The 13,212-nt window shown below is 37.5% G+C and overlaps 1 protein-coding gene across 1 annotated transcript in view; it reads left to right on the top strand.

Moving 5' to 3' along the window:
* The window catches only part of SNAP91 (synaptosome associated protein 91), a 131,367-nt gene that overhangs the window by 69,131 nt on the left and 49,024 nt on the right, over positions 1-13,212 (top strand). The window contains exons 10-13 of the mRNA XM_040643706.1: positions 1,302-1,307; positions 4,067-4,094; positions 6,866-6,975; positions 9,052-9,170. Coding sequence (XP_040499640.1) covers positions 1,302-1,307; positions 4,067-4,094; positions 6,866-6,975; positions 9,052-9,170 — 263 coding nt within the window. The remainder of the gene's footprint in view (positions 1-1,301; positions 1,308-4,066; positions 4,095-6,865; positions 6,976-9,051; positions 9,171-13,212) is intronic.

Here is a 13,212-nt window from a genome sequence, read left to right as displayed (position 1 = left end):
TCATGCACTGCCCTGTGTTGTGGCCATTTTTTCCCCACATATGTGGTTTAAATAGGTTTTCTGATTCTAAAGTTTAGGGACAGTTTTATACTTCATTATCTCCACCTGTAGCTGTCTCTACAGGTCAGTTTGAAATCTGTCTGTTGGTCCCAGCTTTATGTTTATTTCATTTAGATTGACAGCAGAAGTTAACAGAGACAGCCTAGGAACTGATCGTTGCAGGGCTGTATGCTGACCATGGATTTTGCCTATGATACAGCTATCAAAATGCAACTCCTTCCCGTTTTCTTCTCTCTCGGTGTTTGCCGAAAATCTATTCGTGTCCTGATGTTACTTGTTGCTTGTTGTTCCATTAGCTAAGTGTCATTTCTGTCGTCCTTTCCAAGTTAGTCTAAAAAGTATTGCATGTTTTAAGTTTCCAACCATGAACAACTGTGTAGGAATCTTTTGGGCAGTTACGGTGGAGCTGTTTGGTATGACGCGTGACAGGACCTGTCGGGGCTCTGTTAAGATTGTTATCACAGTGCAAGTGCAAGGTCTACGCCTGCTTCACTGTGGCCTTGGATGGTCAGACTTTTATGGATAGATTGATGCCAACAAAAAGATGTGAGAGTGCATTAAGTGACATGGGAGTACATTAAGATGCCCACTTGCAGTGATTGCTGGGGCTACCCTGTATAAGAATACCTAAGAAGCCAAAGGAGTTGTGTAGGATTTAAGCAAAAGGAGGCAGGAAGCCTAAGAGATGTCTCTGCTCCTGTGGTAGAAGGACCTTTTTGGCAAAGGAGATAGGCCTGTCCTCAGGACTTAAAGCCTCTCTGTTGGCAAGGCAACGCAGGAGGCTCGGTGAAAAGTCAGCTTCTCTGTATTCCTCTCCCTTCAGGGTCCCCCGCACCCTGCACAGAGCCACACTTTCCCGTGTTACATCTGCTGGTACTGCAGTCACCAGAAAAAGCAGCCTTCTGGGGTGAATTTCATTAGCCCTAACTTCAAGTCTAAATTCGCCCCCTTGTGGCTGCTGTAAACTATTTTTGGAAAACAGCTTTGTACACATAGTTACAAGGTAACTACTAAGGGTAGGAAAATAGAAATCCAGTGACCTTCTGTTTTGAATTCCCTTTGACTGAGCATAATGGTTATCTCTCCTTTAAAATCATTTTATGCTTGTCATATTTCTTTTCTGAATTGGCTGAGACCACATCTGAACTTGTCTTTTGCTGATTCCCTATTTTTAAAATAAATGGACTATAGTAGTTAACTATTTTCTTCTTTGTATGTTTGTGCTTACCTGGGAACTTAAGTGAAGGGTGAGTACTACAGTGAGTGGCTTTTTTGCATTTGGTTATTACTAAAAATGCAAAAAGCACTCTAAAGATTCCACATTTGGTATTCAGAACATTTAAAACTGATTTCTGTCAATTTTACACATCTGTGTTTTTTCATTATACTTTTTTATTTGTCTCCCAAGGTGACTGGCATAAATGGTTTTACTTTGTTTTGGTCTTCTCAAATCAAGACTAACAATCTCTCTTAGGTGTACTTACATTCCTCTTAGATTTTGGAAATCAAGTTTTTTTTATTTGATTAGTAAACAAAAGATTTTCCCATGGCATACGGCAGAAGTGCCAAAAGACAATGTTATAAGGAAAATTAAAGTTTTCTGTCTTTGAGTAGCAGTGTAAAGTGATTCTAATCTCTGAGACAATGAAGCGTTTCCAAATATCTACTATAAAAATATGTGTGCTCTTTATATTTAATGGTTTTTATTTACTGATACTCATTTTTGAAGTTTTATGCAATACTGTGTGATATATTTGTATATTGTGTGTTTCTGTGATTCCATAGAACAAAAGAGAAATTGATTTTATTTTACATGTGGGTTTACTAAGTGCTGAGGGTACAGGAAACCTGATAATCAATTGTAATTAAAATTATTTGGAAGACGTAGATAGGTTTTTCATATCTGTATTTTGTTTTTTTGTTTGTCTTCTGGCTAGCATTTATAGGCAAAATTATGTAGAGATTATTGTTGGGCATATAAGACATAACAAAGTTTCCTCCTTTGATGACTTAGTATTAATATCCTGGAGGTAAACCTTGGCATTTTCTATGTTCATCATAAAAACCCATAGATTTGTTTGTAGCATTTCACAGAATTTAGGATAGGATTACATCACTCATTCTCTTTTAAAATTATATTCGTGCTTTATTCTTTCCAGGGCAGTTCACTATGTACTAGATTTCTCTCGCTGAAATCCTTACAATAAGTATTGATTTTTAGTAAGTGTCATTATCTGTATACATAAAAGATTGTAGCATTTTCTTTTATAAAGGGGAAGTGACCGATAGTAGGGTAGTAAATCAATGAAGAAACAGGTAAAAGGAAGAGAGGAAAACTCGTGCCGGGCGCATCTGAATTTGCATCAGGACAGGCTGGAATGTGAAAGGAGCACAGGCTCTGGGCATCGGACGGACTTGGACGAGAGTCTTAAATCCACCGTTAAAGAGTGATGAGGCACTTCTCTGAGCCTCAAGAGCCCTCAGATTTTAATCAGTGATTAATGATGCTTGTTAAAGCCATGGCCCCATTGGGAGCATACCTTTGGTACTGACCTCTTAGATGAAATCATGGCAAAGGCTAGGTGTGGTCCATTGGAACAGAGGCCACCCATCCTGACAGGTCAGTTTCACACAAAATAATTTTTAAGACTTTTGGTTAATTTATTTTCTATGCAAAGAGTACACGAATGCATTCTTATTCCAAAATTCAAATACAGAAATATCAGTGTCTGCAAAATGCCAGGTATTGGGTAAAGTGCTGGGGATATAAAGTAGTGGGATAGATTCCCTTCCTTCAAAGAATTTAGCGTTTGGAAAAGACAGATTACTGAACAGACAAATAAGATACACTGCAGTAAGTAGGATGATGGTTGGACAGAGACAAATTTTCATTTATTTGCTTAATCCATGGGTAATTAGAAGTGTCATTTAGTAATGGCACTCGTGTAGGAGCTTGGCAAACTGATTCTTGTGCCAATAAGGTTGAACATAAAAGGTATTAATGTGATGTATATTATTAAATCTGTTTTGCTACATTCAATAAGACAAAAATTCATGGTACTGTACAAAACTTCAGTTACTAAATCTCTGCTAATTTTGTTTGGCTAGTGCCGCTTGTACGATTTTCTCTGTAGATGAGTGGAAAGCCATCCCTGCCATATTCTAAGACTCGGATAGTAGGCTTCCTATTGAAATGTGGTTTTTCTTCATTTCGTTTTACCATTTATTTTTCACCAACCTGGGTTGGTAAAGTGTAAACTGTTTATGCAGTCATTTCTGAAGCACTTTGCTAGAAATGATGTGCAAGTCCGTGCTAGCAATAATCTCACCAAAAAAAAAAAAAAATTTACTCCTTTCTAATTTTCCCTCACTCCCTTAGAAACGATCATTGAGGTTCTGTTCTTTTTCAAGCTCCCACTAGATCTAACAGGATAATGCGAATATTATCTATAGATCGTTTTCATTATAGCCATGAAAAACAACAAACCAGGAGGATACATGTGGAAGTTGAGACACATTTCATGGGGATTTTTTAAACTCTGATGTTCCTTTTATGCATCACAATTATGATTAAATGAATCACAATGTACCTTAATGAGTTTTCTAACTTTTTAAAATAATAAGCCAGAGGGTTGGTTTTTGTTTTTGTTTTTTTTAATTCTCTAAAGCCTTGTTTTCCCCAAGTCTGGGCAACATTTTTAAAATTCCAGTTTTATTTTTGTTGGACACAGGCAATAATGATCAACTTGAAGGATTGAGTTGCTAGAGATATAGGAAAACACTTGGGTGTAAGAATTTCTAGTATTAGAAATTAAGTGAATGGAAAACATTGAAAGAGGATGTCATAATTGAGTGAAGGATAAATTATTTTTTAAAAAATAGTTTATCCATTGCTAAGACTTCTGTATATAAACCAGTTAAAGCTTGTCCAAGTGATATCAAACTTAAATGGTTCTACAAATGTATTCACGTATATTCAGTTTTAATTTTTTTGGTTGCCTTTTAGATCTGGTGCTCCCTCTCCGTTAAGTAAGGTAAGTTTGCTGTTTGTTTTGTTTCGACCATTTTAGGAATTCTTGAGTGTACAGTTGAATGACATTAAATACATTCATATTGTGCAACCGTCACTATCGTCCATTTCCAGAACTTTTGTCATCAAAGCTGAAACTCTGCACCCTTTCCACACTAACTCCACAGCCTTCTCCTCAGCCCCAGGCAACCACCATTCTACTTTCTGTCTCTATGAGTTTGACTACTCTAGGTACCTCAAATAAGTGGAATCAACCAGTGTCTGTCCTTTCTTGACTGGCCTATTTTACTTAGCATAATATCTTGGGGGATTGATTTATGCTGTAGCATATGTCCGAACGTCCTCCCTTTTTAAGTCTGAATAACGTTCCATTTTACGTATACACCACGTTTTCTTCTTCCATCTGTCCGTTGGTCACTTGGGTTGCTCCACCTTTTGGTGGTTGTAAATAATACTGCTATGGGAACATGGGTATATAAATACCTGTTTGAGTTCCTGCTTTCAGTTTTTTCAGGTATATACTCAAAAGTGGAATTTCTGGGTCTTATGGTAATTTTATTTTTAATTTCTAAAGGAAAGGAAAGGTGGATTTTGTGTATTCTACTTTATATTAGTTTCTCAGTCTGGTGTAGTATAGCAATGTCTACTTAGTCCTCTGTTTCGACCGTTCTTTTTTTTAAATAGGAGAAATTTTCATACATGTATATTACAACTGAAAACAAACTAGTTACAAAGCACATACGTATTCTGAATCCCAGCCCTGTGAGACAAAACACATAATTTTATACGTGTTTGAACGGTCAAGAAGTCAGTTGCGGTTGAGTGTGTTTCTGCAAGCATGCCTTTTAGACACTCCACTGTAATAATTTTAATAACTTTCTCCTCCATCTTTTTTATCACATTGAAGGACAGGATTAGGGTTATCGGTGACAATAGTACTTATTTCCCTAGGTCTGTACCTCACATTTGCCATTGTATTTTTCAGACAAAAATGTAATAAATGTGCTCTTTCCTCTATGACAAATTTCCATTATGTGATTGCTGTTATTACAGACATGAAGGATGTCATTATGACTGCACTGGTGGTTCCCAGACACCCTGTACTGTGTCAGTACCTGGCTCTCTGCCTAAGAGTCCCTCCGGCAGCTCAAGCCAACAAAAAGCTCCCTGGTGATTCTGATATAAAACTGGGTTTAAAATCATTATGTCTGTGTGAAAAATTCCAACGTATGACTGCAGAATAGAGTGTGGTGAAAATTATGGCATCACTGGGGATGGTCTGTCTCTGCATTTTGGCCAAATTGAATTTTTTTTGATATTTTCTTTTTGTAATAACAGAATTATTCTGGTTCTGTTTCCCTAGCTCTCTCGTTTCTTCAGAGCTTATTGTTACAGAGCAGTTTTTAATGAGCCTTTGAAGACCTTCATTTCTGCATTTATGTTGATGGCTTCATTTTGGTCTCTAAGTTCTCAGTGGTATCTTCATAAACATTACTTTCTAAGCTTATTTACATGTATTGGCTAAAAAAAACACACACACTAATTTCTTTGAGAGGAGTTGTCAGTGTCCGCAGTGGATAGTATACAAATTAAATTTGGCCGGTCCTTTCTATTCCCTTGATAATCTTTCATATTCCATTTGAAAATTTTGAATTTTTGGTGAAGAGAAAGGCTTGAGTTGTTGTTTTCTGAGCAGCAATATGCATATTGCTCATGTGTTTGTCTTCCTTGACATGCTGAATACTTAACACTTGGGTATCTATTGAATTGTGACTTCTTGATTCTTGGACAAAGAGATATTAGACAGGTACTATTTAAGTCTGAAAACCCCTTAACGTTATCTCCTCAGTCCTTTTTCTTAATTTATACTTTTTAAAACTTTAAGTTTAGTCTATTTGAAATTAGGTGTCCATTTGTGGCAGCATCCGATAGCCTTCGAGTAGTCCTAGTCTTCACGTTTTACTTGCTGTCTATCACATTTCCGCTTAGAGTAAGTATCAGTGGACTGGTTTGAGATGCCCCATTAACCTTTCTCTTGTAAATACATGGAGAATTAAATACACCAAATAAAGGGAAATAGAATTAGGATAGTTACCTCAGCAAAAATCTTATCTTTTAATATATTAACTGACTATTAAGGTCTCTTTTTAAAAATAAACCAGTCCAGGACAATAAATGTTAGATTTTATTTTACTTTTTTAGTTTTATCTGTGTCATATTAGTGACGGGATATAGTCATGATACCTTTAAACTGTCAGTGACTTAAATCTTGCTTATGTATTGTTCTCTGCCATCTGTGAACTCTTCTGAAAGTTAGATTTCTAGAATTTAAAGACACCTGAGAAGACTTTATATGAAGTCTGGTTAGGGTGCAAAGGAAAAAGAATGGCCTTGGTTTTATAGCAGTTATCGCAATAATTGATAATTGTTTTCATTTTTAGCAGCTGGTAAGATCTTTCCTGCTAAGTTTATGTTTAGGAAATACCCGTTAGCCTTGATTTTAAGTACGTGAGCAGAAGTCATTGCAATGTTAAGCCAAATATTTTAAACATAATTTTATATATATTGCATTTGACTTTTAAAATTTGAAAGCTGTTTTGTCCAATATTGATTACTTATTACAGTTCTCCATTTCACATTTTCTTGAGTTTTTTCTCCCACAAGGCGTTACCAAAAAACTGCTGCGAGTGTCAGGCCTGCACAGCGGAGGTCCTGCTGCTCTGTGCCCTTTAGGTCAGCATTTGACTACAGTGTGTTGTACACCTTCACTTTCAGTCTTCGCCAGCCACAACCGTTACGTCTCCCAACTCTACACCAGCTAAAACTATCGACACATCCCCACCGGTGGATTTATTTGCAACTGCATCTGCGGCTGTCCCCGTCAGGTGAGTTAATGAGTAGGCGCTGAACCGTTTATTAATATTTTGATTACACTTTTGTTTTCTTTTTAGGTACTGAACCCAGATGTTTTCACAAAATGAAATCTAGTCCTAGTAACATGTGATAGTTTGGGCAATATTTAGGTTCACAAAGTAAGTTCTTTTATATTTTCTACTATTCCCTAGGCCTGTACCCTCAAAGCATCAGCAAGACCTAAGCTGTAGAAATCACCTGCCTGCTCACACAGTTAGGAGAGGAGGTGGAAGAAGTTGTGAAGATATGGAAAATGATTTCAGAAATTAGCTGCTGCTTGTGTGAAATTTAAACGGTGTCTTAAGGCGCTGAAAACAACAACAACAACTTTTCAGTTCTAGGCCAGTTAGTTGGTGCTTAAGAGGAACTCAGACTCTGGTGGTAGAAAGACACCATCAGGATCTTCCCGATCAGCTTCTATAGCACCGAAAGGTCAGAACATTAGTGAGAAAGGTGGAGACGGCTGTGCACTGGGTAAGATCTCAGGGCTGCCTCAGATGAAACCGCAACTCAAAGTAGCTTCTTCGTATAATAATTTTAGGTCGGCCTTTGTTTGGTTCTTTGTCTTGAGAGGATTTATAGTATCTGTGACTGGTTATGAATGCCCTGTATTTGGAGACCTGAATTTTGAACTGAGCAATAAATTCATGTACCCATATTAACTATGTGTGTTACCCCTACTTGCCTAGTTCTGCTTTTAATTATCACAAGTTTGATAAAAACAAGTCCTTTTTGCCTCTATACTTAGATACTATATACTATACAATATACTTTATACTTCTACTAAAAGCTTTGATTCAGGTCTGAATCATATGTTTCCCTGTCCTGGCACTTAGACCAGTTAGGTTTATGACATGGAAATCAAAACTAGGCGAGTTTCAGGTGCTTTGAAATTAAAAAACAAACAAACAAAAAAACAAAATCCTTTCTTCAAAAGAATATTACTTGGAAATCTAATATGTAAAAAAGGTAAAGATGGAATTGCTATTTATGAAGAAGGGTGGGGATCTGGCACCCTGGTGCCTTGGTACCTGGTCTGATAACCTGTGGGCCATTGTGTTTCAAACCTGAATGAAACTCCTGGGGCCATGTTAAAATGAAGATTCTGATATAGAAGATATGGGCTATACCCAAGATTCTGTACTTCTAACAATGTCTCAGGATATTAGTAGATTGAAGACCACACTTTGGATAGCAAAGCTCTAGGCTCCTCCTTGGAACTTCTGCAGATGGAGCAGTTTTGAAATACACAGCCCTAACTGAATGAGAATAAAAAATACAGAAGTATTTTAGATGAGGTGTCTCATAGGCAAACTTGATATGTTATAGTTTAACTTAGATAAAAGGTATATTAGTGATTATTCATTTTACTATTCTTTGCTTTATAAATAAATTCTTAAGGCAAGAATTTTTTCCATACAAAAAATTTTAGAAAATAGAAAAAAGGGAAAAATTACCCATAATTCTCTTACTCTAATGCCTTTAATATTTGAGTATGCTTCCTTTTATCACAGTCCTCCTAACCAGCATTTCAGATGCTACCCAGTGGACATTAACATATTTGATAAAATTTCCCCTTAATTTGAGGTCTCTGGGTTTTCCCCTTTAATTTCTGCTTTATGATTTGTTGAGTGGCCCATTGCTTGAAGGATGGTTTACCTGTGTTATTCTGTATAGAGCAAGAATTGGCAAACTATGGCCTATGGGTGAAACTAGCCCACTGTCTGTTTTTATAAATAAAGTTTTATTGGAACAAAGGCACGTTCATTTGTTTATATATTGCCTGTGTCTTATTTTATGCTATACTGGCAGAGATAAAGAGTGATAGACCATCTAGCCCACAAACTAAAATATTTAGCTTCTGGCCCCTTACAAAGTAGTTTGCCAAGCCTATAGAAGAACATATGCTATACTTTCCAAAATATTATTCTCTTATTGGATTTAAAATATCCAAAATCTTTGATGCTTTCTTCATCAGTCTTTATTTAAAAGCATCTTCACATTATAAAATTTTAAAATCTGATTTTAAAATTGCATTTTCCTTTCAGCACTTCTAAACCATCTAGTGATCTCCTGGACCTCCAGCCAGACTTTTCTTCCGGGGGAGCAGCAGCCGCCGCAGCACCAGCGCCACCACCACCTTCTGGAGGAGCCACTGCATGGGGAGGTGAGTGAAAGCAGACCGCCATGCCATTTTTCTAGTCAGTTGTTTTTATTCAGGCTATTATTGTTATACTTACCTTCTAATTGTCCAAGATGTTGCTAGAAACTTGGAGAGAAAATGGTAAGAATGGCATCTATTGATTGGAATATATATATTGAGAGAGAGGCAGAGAGTCTCTCTGTGGTAGTCATATAGTTCTCATTTTAAGACTTGGAACAAAGGCAGTATTTTTCTTTGCTATTCTGAAATTCTGATTATTTTTAATAATTGGTCTCTAGAGATTCAGGCATTAAGAGGATTGGATGTTCCTGTGAACTTCTGAGATTACTCAAGGCAGCACTTCCAATTTGATTTGTTCAGGTGTAGCCTCCTTCCTGGATTCCTTTATGCCTAAATTGGTTTTAATTCATATTGAATTTGACTTCAGGCAGTTGAAATCTGGGATAGATTCTTGTTTGTGCCGGAAAAGATCCGTACTAAACTAACTGAGAAGAATCATACCTAAGTACTTGATTCCCATTTTTATTCATGGATCTTGAAAAAATTAAAATTTTACAAGTATTTGATTAAAAAGCAAATTAAATAATAATATAAAATAAGCTAATTATTTTCAGGGCTGTACTGAGTTGGTTTTAAATGCCTTGCCCTATTGCACCAAAATCTCAAAATAATTTTTTTTTAGGTTTAAAAATGATTCCTACAATATAGAAAGAACACAGAGGGGATAACATAAGCAATGTGGTGGAATAGGAGGTGCCCCGTCATAGCTCCTTTGTGGGAGCTTTGGGATCCAGGTAGGAGCCCAAGGGAGCCTAAGATCAAGGAAGGTGGTTTTGAGAAGGCAAGCCTACACCCAGATAGGAGACTCGCCAACCTTGGCCCTGGCTATAGATCTGGAAATACCACCATGCTCCTATGGATGCATTTACAGTCCTGTTTGACTTTGGGCCTGTCATCAGCAGCATCTGTCAAAGGACCCCGAAGGAGTCGTGCTTGCCCTTGCCTTGGGTAACAGGTCTCCTGACCTTGGTCTCAGCCGTGAATTCTGAAATGGCCTGTGACCCAGCTCCAGCCTTTCTCAGTCATGGTCTGGGAGCAGTCCTGCCTGCCCAGGAATTCAGCAAGAGACACATCTGTCCCTATCCCCAGAGGCAGGCCTGCTGACCTTGGTCCCAACTATGGACTTTAAAGCAGCCCTCTGACTTGGTCCCAGCTCCATTCAGCTATGGTCCAGGACTCGACCTGCCTATCCAGGGACCCAGTGAGAGCCACACCTTTCCATGCATTTGCTAACCAGCCCACCATCTGTGGACTCAACTGCAGATCCTGAAATGGACCCTTGTTCCAGTTCTAGCCCTACTGACCAAGGTCCTATAGGTCCACTCAGGGATGAGGCAGATACAAACCCATCCAAGCCCCTGGCAAGAGGCCCATCAACCATGGGCATCACAGCATACCCAGCAGGTAACCACGTGACCCAGCTCCAACCCACTCAATTGTGATTCTGTTCTGATACTCTGGGCAGTGTCATTAGTGGAGAGCAAGTGAAAGTCTTTACCTGCCAAAATGAGTCTTTAAAGACTGGAAGAGCTATTTACTTCTTTAAATGTACAGATACCAACAGAAGTCTACATGGATTACAAAGAATCAGGGAAACAAACATGATACCACCAAAGGAAGCTAATAATACTGTAATAATCAATGCCAAAGAAATGGAAATCTATGAATTGCCTGACAAAGAATTTAAAATAATCATCTTAACGAAGATCAGTGAGATACAAAAGAACAGAAATAGACAACAAAACAAAGTCAAGAAAACAATACATGAACAAAATGAGAAGTTTAATAAAGAGATAAAGGCCATAAGAAGGAACTAAACACAAATCAAAATATTAGCAAAGCAAATTCAGTAGCACATTAGAAGGATCATACACCATGATCAAGTGGGATTTATCCCTGGGATGGAAGGATGGTTCAATATATACAAATCAGTAAGCATGATATTACAGAATGAAGGATAAAAATCATATGATCTCAGCATGCCTGGGGAGCTCATTCGATTAAGCATCCAACTCTTAATTAATCTTAGTTCAGGTCTTGATCTCAGGGTCATGAGTTCAAGCCCCATGTTGGTCTCCATCCTGGACATGGAGCCTACTTTAAAAAAAAAAAATCATATGATCTCAATAGATGCAGAAAAGGCATCTAACAGATTTCAGCATCCTTTCATGATAAAAAATTCTTGACAAATTATGTGTAGAAGGAATGTACCTCAATGTTATAAAGGCCATATATGATGAGCCCACAGCTAACATCATACTCAGTGGTGAAAAGCCGAAACCTTTTTCTCTTAAGATTAGGGACAAGATAAGGATGCCCACTCTCCACTTCTTTTTTTTTTTTAATTAACATATAATGATTATTTGTTTCAGAGGTACAGGTCTGTGATTCATCAGTCTTACACAATTCACAGTGCTCACCATAGCACATACCCTCCCCAGTATTCATCACCCAGCCACCCCATCCCTCCCACCCCACTTCACTCCAGCCCACTCTCCATTTATGTTTAACACAGTGCTGGAGGTCTTAGCCAGAGCAATTAGGCAAGAAACAGAAATAAAAGGCACCCAAATAGGAAACGAAGAAGCAAATTGTCTTTGCAGATGACATAATCTTGTGTGTATAAAACCTTAAAGACTCTACCAAAAAGCTGTTAAAACTAATAAAGAATTCAGTAAAGTTGCAGGATACACAATCAACATACAAAAATCAGTTGTCTTTCTGTACACTAACAACAAATTATGTGAAAAAGAAATGAAGAAAACAATTTCATTTACAATAGCATCAAAAGGAATGAAATACTTAGCAAATTTTCATCAAGGACATGAACGATTTGTATACTGAACTGTTAAACATTGATGAGAGAAATTGAAGAAAACACAAAGGGAAAGATATTCTGTTTTCATGGATTAGAAAAATTAATATTGTCAAACTGTCCATAAAGTGATCTATACATTCAGTGAAATCCCTAGAAAAACTGTAATTGCATTTTCCCTTAAATAGAAAAACAATCCTATCATTTATACAGACCACAAAACACCCCAAGCAGCCCAAGCAAACTTGAGAAAGAAGAACAAAACTGAAGGCATCAAACTTCCTGATTTCAATGTATAGTACAAAGCTATAGTAATCAAAACAGTATGGTGCTGATATGAAAATGGACACCTTGACCAACAGAACAGAACAGAGAGCCCAGAAATAAACCCACACACATACAGTCAACTAACTTTGGACAAGAACACCAAGAATACACAACGGGGAGAAGATAGTCTCTTTAATAGCTAGTGTTGGGAAAACTGGATATCCACATGCAAAAGAATAAAATCGGAACTTTATCTTATATCCTACACAAAAATTAACTTTAAATGGATTAAAGACTTAAGTATGATACCTGAAACCATAAGAAAACAGAGAAAAATCTTTTTGGACACTGGTCTTAGCAATGAGTTTTTTGGATATGACACCAAAAGCATAGGCAACAAAAGTGAAAATAAGCAGTAGGACTATGTCAAACTAAAAATCTTCTGCACAGCAAAAGAAACAATGAAATGAAAATGCAACCTATAGAATGGGAGAAAATATTTGCAAACTATGTACCTAATATGGAGTTAATATCCATAATATGTAAGGACTCAATTCAATAGCAAAAAAAACAAATAACTTGATTTAAAAATGGGCAGAGGGGGGCGCCTGGGTGGCACAGCAGTTAAGCGTCTGCCTTCGGCTCAGGGCGTGATCCCAGTGTTACGGGGTGGAGCCCCGCATCAGGCTCCTCCGCTATGAGCCTGCTTCTTCCTCTCCCACTCCCCCTGCTTGTGTTCCCTCTCTCACTGGCTGTCTCTCTCTGTGTTAAATAAATAAGTAAAATCTTTAAAAAAACAAAAATGGGCAGAGGACCTGAATAGACATTTTTCTGAAGAAAACATACAGATGGCCAATAGATATATAGAAGTGTGTTCAGTATCACTAATCAGGGAAATGCAAA

This window comes from Ursus maritimus, unplaced genomic scaffold (assembly GCF_017311325.1).
Source record: "Ursus maritimus isolate PB19 unplaced genomic scaffold, ASM1731132v1 scaffold_29, whole genome shotgun sequence".
Lineage (NCBI taxonomy): Eukaryota > Metazoa > Chordata > Mammalia > Carnivora > Ursidae > Ursus > Ursus maritimus.
Note: the sequence above shows the minus strand (reverse complement) of the source record. Positions and strands in the feature narration are given on the sequence as shown.